At 46.5% G+C, this 11,188-nt stretch overlaps 1 protein-coding gene across 1 annotated transcript; it reads left to right on the top strand.

Moving 5' to 3' along the window:
- The first annotated feature begins 1,280 nt into the window (after positions 1-1,280).
- On the top strand, positions 1,281-10,968 carry LOC128343787 (bone morphogenetic protein 2-like). The gene is made up of 7 exons (XM_053293223.1): positions 1,281-1,298; positions 2,291-2,321; positions 2,899-3,141; positions 5,376-5,518; positions 6,661-6,783; positions 7,534-7,732; positions 9,621-10,968. Exons 1-7 carry the CDS (start codon positions 1,281-1,283, stop codon positions 10,022-10,024), a joined length of 1,161 nt encoding a protein of 386 aa, XP_053149198.1. The 3' UTR covers positions 10,025-10,968.
- The last annotated feature ends 220 nt before the right edge of the window (positions 10,969-11,188 follow it).

Here is an 11,188-nt window from a genome sequence, read left to right as displayed (position 1 = left end):
AGAGTAATAATGGGATTACTCTTGTGTAAATTCATTTTGTGCAATTGTGTGCAATGCCCGCATTGCTTTGTGTAGTGTGTAAGCTACTGATTCTATAAAATGGAGCAGACACTTTGAATCCGTTTGGATGCAGTTATTCAGTATAATCTCAAACGCTGTGGCCTGCAGAGCAACTCTATAAAATGAATCAATTTACAATTAAAACAGAAACCGTTAAAACCAATAACAATTAAAACAGAAATATAAATATAACACTTAAAACATCTTAAAAAACAAACTGTCAGAACAATTAAAACCCTGAAAACCAGGTTAACATAAAACAATTAAAACTAATTAAAAACCCTGAAAGGCCAGGCTGAACTGGGAGCTGAAGTCCAATAACATTTGGGGACCCAGCGTTGAGAATCCCTGGTCTACACTGACTAGCAGCAGCTCCCCAAGGCTTCAGGCAGAAGACTCTCCCTGCCCTGCACTCACATGTATTCCCCCATCCCATCCAAATGCAAACCAAAGCAGACACTGGGACTATTCTGACAATCACAAAAAAAAGCCTAGCCTGATTTTTGTGGATCGTCAGAACCACCGGGCTCGCAGGTGGTTCTGGAGCGGCCAACCTGCTCCTAAATATGACAGCGCCGGAGGGGGGAGAGCGGTGGGAGGGCTCCCGCTCTTAAAGGGAGACCCCCCCCCGGTTCCGGTCTGGACCTGTCCGGACCGTGCACATTCCTAGTGGAGGGGAAGAAAGTGAAAGCAGTGGTGGCTGGGGGGGGGGGGAGAAGGCGGGGGGAGAAAACAGCGCTGGGGGGAAGAGAAAACTGCGGTGGCCAGGGCGGAGGAGAAAGTGGCGGGCTGGAAAAAGCGGCTGGCTAGGCAGCCGGCCAGAGAGAGAAAAACATTGGAGGAGGGAAGAGGAGCGGGGAGGGCTGAGAACGAGGGGCCAAGAACGATGGAGAACCAGAGGCACAGATGTTCTGTGCCCACGCCAGCTAGTTTTTAAAAAATGTTATAGGGTCTTTTAAACTTCACATCACTTAGGGCCTCAGCATGTCATAATCCAGCCCTGAGTTGCAGGTTTTCATAGTGCACAAGAACTACTGTCTCCGGTCAAATAGTTTGTGTAGGCTTTTGAAGATTAGATCAACAAGCTTTTTGGTCCAGCATCCTTTCCTGGAGTGGCCAACCAGATGCCTCTGTGAAGCCCACAAGCAGTTCGTGACTGAATGGCCTCCACTGCTGTTGCTCAGCAGCAACTGGTATACAGAGGTAGGCTGCCTCTCAACATGGAGGCTCCATTTGAGGTATAGCTGTTGGTCACCCTATCTTCCTTGAGAAATGAGATTCAGTAAAAAGCAGTCTGGGCTTGGCCTAGAATCTCCAGGAACTGGCAACCAACGATCAGCAGGTGGCTGAAGCGGAGGTGAGCGGAACCATCCAGGCCACAGCTTCAGTTAGAGTTGACAACACTGCTCAATAATACTACTATTTACATACCACTTTTCAACAAAAAGTTCTCAAATCGTTTTATATAGAAAAATTAAAAATGTAACAGTTTCCTGTCCCCAAAAAGCTCACAATCTTAAAATAAACACAAGGCGAACACCAGCAACAGCCACTGGAAGGACGCAGTGCTGGGCTGGATAGGGCCAGTTACTCTCCCATTGCTAAATGTAAGGGGATCACTACTTTAAAAGGTGCCTCTTTGCTCAGCTTAGAAGGGTTTAGTGACAGAGTGCCCGCTTTGTATGCAGAACAAAGAGGCACCTTTTAAAAGTGGCTTTATGTAACAGAGGGAGAACTGGCCCTAACCATCCCCATCACAGCATGCTTCCTGTGGCTGTTGCTCGTGTTCTCTTATGTTTCTTTTTTAGATTGTGAGCCCTTTGGGGACAGGGAGGTGTGTGTGTGTGTGTGTGTAAACTGCTTTGGGAACATTTGTTGAAAAGCGGTATACAAATAGTCATCGTATTCGTATTTATATTTGAATATGAGATGTACAAAGATATGTGTGCTAAGCTGACCATCCATTGTTAGCTTCAAAAATGGGTTATTTTCCCCAGGAGAAATTATCCTTTTTGCTAAAGGATACCATAAAGTATGTTAGTTTTAGGACCACAAAATGTCTTGTTCAAGCACGGTTAGTGCATTCTAAGGCTAAAGAAGATGCTATGTCTAAGTGTGGACCAACACAGAGATCTTGGTAGTTCCCTGGTGCCACAATTCATGATTTCTGTAACAATTCGTAATGCTTCTTAATGTCTAGCATGTAAAGGCTTTTCTTGTTTAATGGCAGGTTTTGCATAATGGCAAGTTGCTGTATTACGGTAAGTGGACTCGATTTAACCAATATATACTCAGTTTTGAACATTTGGGGTGCTGATTTCTTTCTGGCCCTGGGAGATCTCTTCCTCTCCCCTGTTTCTCTTTCTCTTGTTGTTTGTCCAAAGCTGTTTAATTCCTTCCTATATGCAAAGGGACTCCTATTTGCCCCCATTAGAGGCCTGTTAGCCTCCTGTGGAGGCTGAGCTCTGCTGCTGACAAAGATGTGCTGCAGAATCCACTTTGGAGGCACCTGCGGAGGCTTTGCCCTCTTCCTGCAATCCGGGGCACCCTGCCTTCTGCAAACACATGCCAGGGTGAGAATCCACAAGCCCCCAATAGCTTGTGTACTGGGCCTAATGGCATCTGCTTGGCACCTTGTTAACACCACCATTAGCTCTCTTTGCCCTTCCTGATGGCTCATTAGCATCTGGGGCTTAATAGCCTCTTGTGGGTCCAAGTTCTTGGATATAAATGTGGCCACAGCCACTTGGGAAGAACCCAGTTCTCTCAGGACCACCAAAACACCAGCAATGCTGCATATCCAGCTTCTCCTTCCACTTCTCCTCTTCTGGGCACCAGCTTGCCTTGGCAGGCCCTCTCTGGCCCACCTGGAAGCCGGGGACTCTGACGACAAAAGAGCCGAGGCCCTCAAGAGGCTGCTGCAAGTCTTTGGCATGGAGGACCCCCCTCAATCCCCCCACCGCATCAAAGAGCCCCCCCAGTACATGGTGGACCTCTACAACACGGTGGCCGGGGATGACGGGGTCACCAAGGACCCTGACCTCTTGGAAGGGAACACGGTGCGCAGCTTCCTGGACAAAAGTGAGTGCTGTCATGGGGCATGTGGGGAGGAACATAGGAAGCTGCCATATACTGAGTCAGACCATAGGTCCATCTCGCTCAGTATTGTCTGCACAGAGTGGCAGCGGCTTCTCCAAGGTTGCAGGCAGGAATCTCTTTCAGCCCTGTCTTGGAAGGAACTTGGAGCCTAGACTCCATCCCCTAAGGGGAATATCTTACAGTACTCACACTTCTAGTCTCCCTTTCATATGCAGCCAGGGCAGACCCTGTTTAGCTTAAGGGAACAAGTCATGCTTGCTACCACAAGACCAGCTCTCTTCCCTTACTGGGAAGGGCTTGGAAGCTGGTGCCTGGCAGCAACATCCTTGCTAGGCTAGAGAAGGGAGGAGAGCTGTGCTTAGAAAGCCTCCTTTTGGGTTGCTGGCTGCTATTGTTAATTGTATCAAATTAACACAATTTGACTCTAAAACGTGCCCTGTGCCTGAAGGTTTGCAATCTGAACTGACGATTAAGGATAATGGAGATTGGTGGCAAATCAGGAACAAATGGGACCTCCATGGTCAGGGGCAGTATACCTCAGTATCTCTGATGCTGAGAACAGAGGTGAGCTATCACTGTCACCTTCTGTTTGTGAGCTTCCCTAAAGCATCAGGCAGAGGCGGAAGGCTGAATTTGGTACTTCAACTCAGTTGTTATTGTGAGACAATAAAGTTTTACAGCACTCCCTCCTTATTCAGATATTATGTTGTTTGAGTCAGATGTCTGTACACATGTTTTTGTAAGAATGACTATGTCTGTGTTCATTTTAAAAGTGAACCAGGCTACAGACCCCACAAATTAATTGTACAGATAGGAAGTGTACTGCTGTACCTGTGTTTAGCATAATGTGTGAATAACTGTACTTGTGTACAGATCTGTACCTGTGCACTGTACACTCATTATATTCGTATTGAACATAGTGTGTTAATAGAGATAGTGTCAACACTAATACTTTAATTCAGGATGGGCTGACGTATGTGATAGCGTGTGGTCTAATTACTTTTTAAAAAGAAATTGGATTTCCACCTCTACTGATGTGTTTTAAACTGACAGTGCATACTTTATTTTATTTATTTATTTATTTATTTCTACATTTATATCCCGCTCTTCCTTCAAGGAGCCCAGAGCGGTGTACTACATACTTGAGTTTCTCTTTCACAACAACCCTGTGAAGTAGGTTAGGCTGAGAGAGAAGTGACTGGCCCAGAGTCACCCAGCTAGTTTCATGGGTTTAATACTTTAATATTGGAAAGCAATATTGCAGATCCCTAAGCAATTTAGACAGCATACAATTCAGTTTTTTCATTGCGTGTTAGAATGTAGCCCGATGTATGTCTGGGGTAAAAAAATCCACTTTTTTCTTTGGTTTTTTTGGGCAAATTCGAACTTGCAGTAAAGCCTCTCAGTAAACCCTCTGCTGTCTGGCAAAGGTCCTTGAGAGGGCTTGTGTTGTTTTAACAGGGATTAGAATCCCCAGTTTGGGGAAAATCCACCCAATTGGGTGAAAATTTAAGTAATAAATAATCTGTGCTAAATAATCCTAAATTTGAACTGTTCTTTTCTTTTTCTTTTTCTTTTCTTTTCTTCCTTCCTTCTCTGCATTTTTCTTTCCCTCCTTTTCTTTCTCCCTTTTCTTTCCCTCTCTCTTTCCTTCCCTGGGTGACCTTGGGCCAGTTGCTCTCTTTCAGCTTAACATACCTCATAGGATTGTTGTGAGAATAAAATGGGGAGAGGAGGACAATGTGTAACACTTTGAACTTCCCAGAGTAAGGGAAGTCAAGATCTAAAGTAATAAACTCAGAAAGGCTTGTTGTGTCTGGCTGCAAGAGAGATGGCCTCAACTCCTACTTCAACCATTTATGAATTTTTGAATTACATTTTTAGCCTCTGCCCACCCCACAATTCTCCAAGAAGTTAAAGGAGGTGTCGGTGGGATCCCCCCCCGCCCCCCCCCCCCGCACCTGCATTTATTCTTGCAAACCCTCTGCAAGGCAGGCCAGGCAGGGAGATAGTGACAGGCTAGAATTTGAATCCAGGTCCCCCTGATCCAGAACCAACTCTACTCACTACATCATAGAGCCATGGAGCCCACAGGGTGACCTGATGAGCTTCTCCCTGTCCTACCCTGCATGGTTGTTGTGAGGCTCAAAGGAATGCTGGTGGATGCTGAAAGGTACTACAGAAACAAATAACAAGGAATGCCTTCTGTGCTCCAGTTCACAGTGACCAGTTCCATTTCCTCTTCATCCTGTCCAGCGTGGCCAAGAACGAGAGGGTCCTGACAGCGGAGCTGCACCTCTTTAAACTGCGGGCACGGGTGGCTGATGGGGCCCTCCTCAGGAGGCAGCACTTCTGCCAGGTAAGTGAAACTGCAGCAGAAGCTGTCCCTAGGAGGAATACATACTCCCAGGAGTATGTTCTGTGTATGCACAGAGGCACCTTGGTCTTCACCCCTTCTCCACAGGTTCTAGGGCTGAGTATGTACTCTGTATATAAGAACATAAGAACAGCCCTGCTGGATCAGGCCCAAGGCCCATCTAGTCCAGCATTCTGTTTCGCACAGTGGCCCACCAGATGCTGCTGGAAGCCACAGACAGGAGTTGAGGGTGTGCCCTCTCTCCTGCCATTACTCCCCTACAACTGGTACTCAGAGGCATCCTGCCTTTGAGGCTGGAGGTGGAGCACAAGGATGTTTTTGTCTTGTTCCTTCCTCACATGTTCTACAGCAGGGCTGCACAACTTTTCAGTCCTCTGGCTGTTGCTGGACTACAGCTTCCATAATCCCTAGCCACAGTGGCCGATAGTCAGGGATGGTAGGGGTTGTAGTCCAGCAACAGCTGGAGGGCCAGAGTTGTGCAGCCCTGTTTTACAGCGATGTATGCACTCTGTGTATGCACAGGGGCACTCCTGCCTTTGCCTGTTCCTCATAAATTCTAGGGCTGTTGATGAACTTTGCATATGCATAAAAGCACTCCAGTCTTTGTTCTTTCCTTGCAAGTTCTTGAGCTGTGTATGCACTCTGCATATGCACCGGGGCACTTTTGTCATTGTTACTTCCTCACAAGTTCCAGAATTGTTCATTAGCAACAGTTGGGGAGACACAGGGGAGGCACCAGCAATAGCCACTGGGAGGGACATTGTGCTGGACTGAATGGGGCCAGCTGCTCTCCCCTTGTTAAATATGAGAACCACGACTTTAAAAGGTGCTTATTTTCCCAGTTAACAGGGAGTAGTGGATGGCACTATAAGCACACTTAATATGTAATCATAATGAAGACCGTGTAGTAGAGAGCATGTGCAAAGTGCTTTACTTGCACAGCTGGGGAAAGAGTTTTATGGGACTTCCAGACTCACCTGAAATTCTCATTTGCGAACTCGACTGCTACAGGAATGGCCTCTTTGCATCTGAATAGGAGCTGGATTCCTTAAAACCCAGCTTACTCCTTGGTCCTGAGCTGATTCCCCTGTGCACCCAAAAACCCTCCACTCCTCTCCTTCCAGGTGAGTGTCTACCAGGTCCTGGACAAAGAGAACTTGGATTCCTCTGATGGAAAGAAACTGCTCTCGGTCCGACTCCTGGCTGTGCATGGCTCCGGATGGGAAGTGTTTGCCATCACACAAGCGGTGAGTGAGTGTCCTTGCCAGCCAAAGGGGAGAAGATGAAGTAGCTGGGTGGGATGTGAGAGAGCATTCTTCAAATATCAGGCCAAATAGGAGGAGGAGCGGACTTGTTCTCTGTTGCTCCCGGAGGGCAGGACTAGAACCCATGGATGGCAACAATAGGGAAGCCGATTCAGGCTAGACTTTAGGATGACTTTCCTAATAGTTCTTTGGCAGTGGAACAGTCTGCCTCAACCATTGGTGGGCTCTGCTTTGCTTGTCGGTTCCCCTGGTTCTCCGTGTGGGGGGGGGCGGGGTCCCAGTGGCATGGGGTCACTTGGGGTCTGGGTCATAGGTTCTTCCCACCCTGCCTCATCCCCTGACCTTTCTGCCTCATCCCCCAGTTGTGGGAGGAGGGGCAAGTGGAGGGTACTGGAGCCAGGGCAATGCCACCCTCTTAAAATGCCCTTCACCCTCTTGAAATGGCGTCACATCTCTATGAGCGTCACATCTCTATGGCGTCACATCTCTCCAACCCTCCCAGGGTTGGAGAGGAGCTTTGAGTGGGGAGAAGTTCAATATATGCTTTTTTGGGCGGGGGTTAACTGGGCTATTTGTGACTGGGGGCGGGGAATCCCTGTAATATCAGATCAGCAGGTCATAGTGTTTCGCGTTTTGCTGTGAGCCTTTTTCTGTAGCATGCAGCTTGGCTCTCTTGTTTGAGTCCCTTAAGTGGTGATTTTTGTGCAAATGTTAACCAGAGTGTCATTGCAGGTTCGTGATTGGACAGAAGAAGAAAGCAGCAACCAGGGCTTGTTGGTGACTGTGCGGGGACTTGGAGGGTCACCGCTTGACCCCAGTGCCGTGCAGTTCGCTTCTGGGAGAGATCACCATGAGAGCAAGAAACCAATGTTGGTTTTGTTCACTGACGACGGGCGAAGAGGAATGATGCTACCCACCAACACCTTTTTAGGTGAGGAGGAGGAGGATCCTTTGGGGTTGGTAGGGCAGGACGAAAGGCACAGACATGATTGGAGTCAGAGGGGAATGACATGGCAGAGGCTACTTCCTGCAACAGCATTGTGAGTTGATAAGAAAGATAGTGGTGTGGTGTCCAGAAAAAGGTTAACTCCACATGTGCAGAATGCATCATTGTGTGCCGCTTGGCTCACTTGTTTGAGTCACCTAACCTGTTAGTATTCTGGCACGAGCTGGCACTATTTGGGCTCTAGATCCAGCAGATTTAAGGATAACCTTTCTACCGAAAATCTCACCACCAGCAGGAGAGAAATCCCCTTTTTTTTCTATTTAAAACTGTTTTTATTGTCTTCTAAAGTAATTGTTTATATTGAAAGGAACATGCTGGTAAAGTCATAATACTGAACAAAGAACAAAACACAGAAGGGGGAACTTGAAATGGATTCAACAGGAACAACAGGGAACTAAAATGTTAGTGTTAAACTAATTAAAGAGGAAGGGTGTATATAAATATATCTCATGGTAGCAAATTCCACACATGAATTATGGACAGGATGAAGACTTTCAGGCATCTCTCTCTCCTGATCTAGCCACCTTCCTTCCTTCCCTGCACAGCTGTCACTAAGCAGGAGATCTTGAAGGTCCCTTCCACCTCTAACATTGAATTCTATCTGTCCAACTTACCAGGGAGATCTATCTGATTTTTTGTTAAATATCTTTTGACAGATAAAATCCCAACGTTCACCTTAACTGTGACCAAATTTCTGTCAATTGCTGTAAGAACTAGGAAGCAAATCGTTAACTGCTGGAGATGGAAGAACTGCAGAGGCCATGGGGTGGGGGCTTATTTTGAATCATCTGAAATGCTGTATATATGTAATTGTACTCTTGGTTTTATGTTATATCTTGCTGCAGCTGGAATTGTTTATTCACGCTCTTTTGGGGTCTATTGGCCATAATAAACTTACTGACTGACTCTATCCAACTTACTTACTTCTCTGGATATCTATTTATCTGTAGCTCTCTCTCCTTCTCTAATTTTGTATGGTAATGAAGAAAGATGACGCTTAATCTCATCAACCTCTTGCAAAAAGCTATGGCAGAATAAGCTTAATTTAAGAAAGGAGCCATTTGCCCAAAGCCCTTATTTGTATGAGAAGACTGGCCATTCTCCAGTGTTGAATAATACATTAATGGTACACACATTGTCATTTCTGGACATGTGTTTTTATTTCATCTTGTGTGTGCGTATTTTGTAGGGACATTTGCAAGAAGAAATAGAGCACTTAATTTCCAAACAGAATTTTAAAATCCATAAGAAACTCATCCCTCTTGCTCTCAAAGCCCTTAAAACTTGGGTCTCATGTTGTTGGACTACCACCCCTATCATCCCTTGCTTTCAGCCATTGTAGCAGGAGATTATGGGAGTTGTAGTCCAGCAACCCAAGTTTGAGAATCCTTGCCTCAACTCTGATCCCGGGTGTGTGTGTGTGTGGGGGGGGTGTCAGTGAGAAACTCATTGTTAGATTACAACTGGGTTTACTGCAGAAGCGTGCCTCTGAGTGCATGCAGAGTGCTTTAATATTCATCCTCACACCATCATTTATTTATGTCCTATTACATTTATATCCCCATCTTCCTCCCAGGAGCCAGAGCAGTGTACATAGTTATGATTAACCTCACAGCAATCCTGAGGTAGGTTAGGATGAGAGAGAAGTGACTGGCCCAGAGTCATCCAGTGACTTTCATGAGTGAGCGGGCATTTGAACTCAGGCCTCTACGGTCCTAGTCCAACACTCTTACCACAGCAGCCACCACAGTAGCTCCATATACTGTGAATTAGTTCACAGCATTCACTTTTAACTGGTATTTCTCTGCCTTAGATTCCAGCCTGCAGAACCCAACCTTTCCTGAGCACCTAGGAAGCACCTCAAACAGGACACGGACCCCTCGCTCAGTGGACCCGCAGCTGCCCTGCCAAAGACACCAGCTCTCTGTGGACTTTGAGGAAATTGGCTGGTCTGGCTGGATTATATCTCCCCGTGGGTACAATGCCTACCACTGCAGGGGTTCCTGCCCCTTCCCGCTGGGGGAGAACATGCGGCCCACCAACCACGCCACCGTCCAATCCATCATCAATGCCCTGAAGCTCAGCCAGGACGTCAGTGGTCCCTGCTGCGTCCCTGATAAACTCTTCTCCATCAACCTGCTATATTTTGATGATGATGAAAATGTGGTCCTCAAACAGTACGACGACATGGTGGCTGGAAGCTGTGGTTGCCACTGAACTCTGGGACGGACAGGGGTTTCCCTTCTTGGTGCCCAAAGCCCCTGATCCAGGGGAGATGGTGAAATCCCACCCTTCAGAAGCATCCATAACTAGCCTAGCTGAGTCTCCATTTTCACTATAAGCACCTTTTAACTGCTTTGGGATGCATACAAGGAGAGAATCTGACATTTGCCAGGTACTCATTTCTCCAAATTCACATTTGCTCCAATCCATTTCCCATTTTGTGGGGCCTGCCTCTAGTAAATTGCACTCCCTTGGGGGTGGGAAATGAGGGGTGGCTCCTGAAACGGTTATTACTACCTTTCAATCTGGTTTTCTTCCAAAGAGCTCAAGGTGGTGTATATGGCCATGTATTCCTTTTATCTTCATGACAACCCTATGAGGTAGGTTAGGGCGACAGATTGGGAGAGACTGGTCCAAAGTCTCCCAGTGACTGAGTGGGGATTTGAACCCAGGTCCTCCTGGCCCTAGTCCAACGCTATATCCACATTGGCATTTTCCTAGAATTTTAGAGGTGGAAGGGATCTTGGAGTCTTCTAGTTCAACCCCCTATTCATTGCAGGAATCTAGGCTGTACAACGTTGGCCCCCCTGCACGTGTTGGTCTACAACTCCCATCATCCCTATTTGCCACTGTGACTGGGGATTATGGGAGCTATAGTCCAACAACAGTTTGAGGGCCAAAGGTGGGTAGCCCTACAGCATCTCTGACAGATGGCTGTCCAGCCCCTATTTGGAAATCTCCTCTGAAGGGGAGCCCACCACTGCATGAGGCAGGCTGTTCCACTGCCCAACAGATCTTAGAGTTAGGGGTATAAAATCTTTGCAAACTGTAATCCTAAACCAATCTTCCTCTCTCCTTTATAATCCAAGCTTCCCCTCTCCCTCCTGCAGAATGTACCATATTGTATATATCAAAATTGTTAATTTATATATATAGATATGTATATAAACTTACACCAGACTGTTGTACAGTGGCACCTGTAAATATGTGTACATGATTATTTTGGCTTTGCTGTGTACAACCTGACAAATGAATGTTACATTTAATATTAAAGCTAAGTGAGTGTTATTCCAAGCTTTATTTTCTTTCTTCAAAGGAAAATGTACGTCTCTGGTAAAGAATGGGTGTGTTACAAAACTACAAACTGAATTTGGATCT

This window comes from Hemicordylus capensis, chromosome 2 (assembly GCF_027244095.1).
Source record: "Hemicordylus capensis ecotype Gifberg chromosome 2, rHemCap1.1.pri, whole genome shotgun sequence".
NCBI classification, from domain to species: Eukaryota; Metazoa; Chordata; class Lepidosauria; order Squamata; family Cordylidae; genus Hemicordylus; species Hemicordylus capensis.
The sequence above is the reverse complement of the archived record's forward strand: the minus strand, read 5'-3'. Positions and strand labels throughout refer to the sequence as shown.

Excerpts from the sequence above, each read along its gene's own strand:
- LOC128343787 (XM_053293223.1), top strand. Across the intron at positions 2,322-2,898 it reads TGGCAAGTTGCTGTATTACG|CTTGCCTTGGCAGGCCCTCT; the intron begins GTAAGTGGACTC and ends TCTGGGCACCAG. Across the intron at positions 6,784-7,533 it reads TGTTTGCCATCACACAAGCG|GTTCGTGATTGGACAGAAGA; the intron begins GTGAGTGAGTGT and ends GTGTCATTGCAG.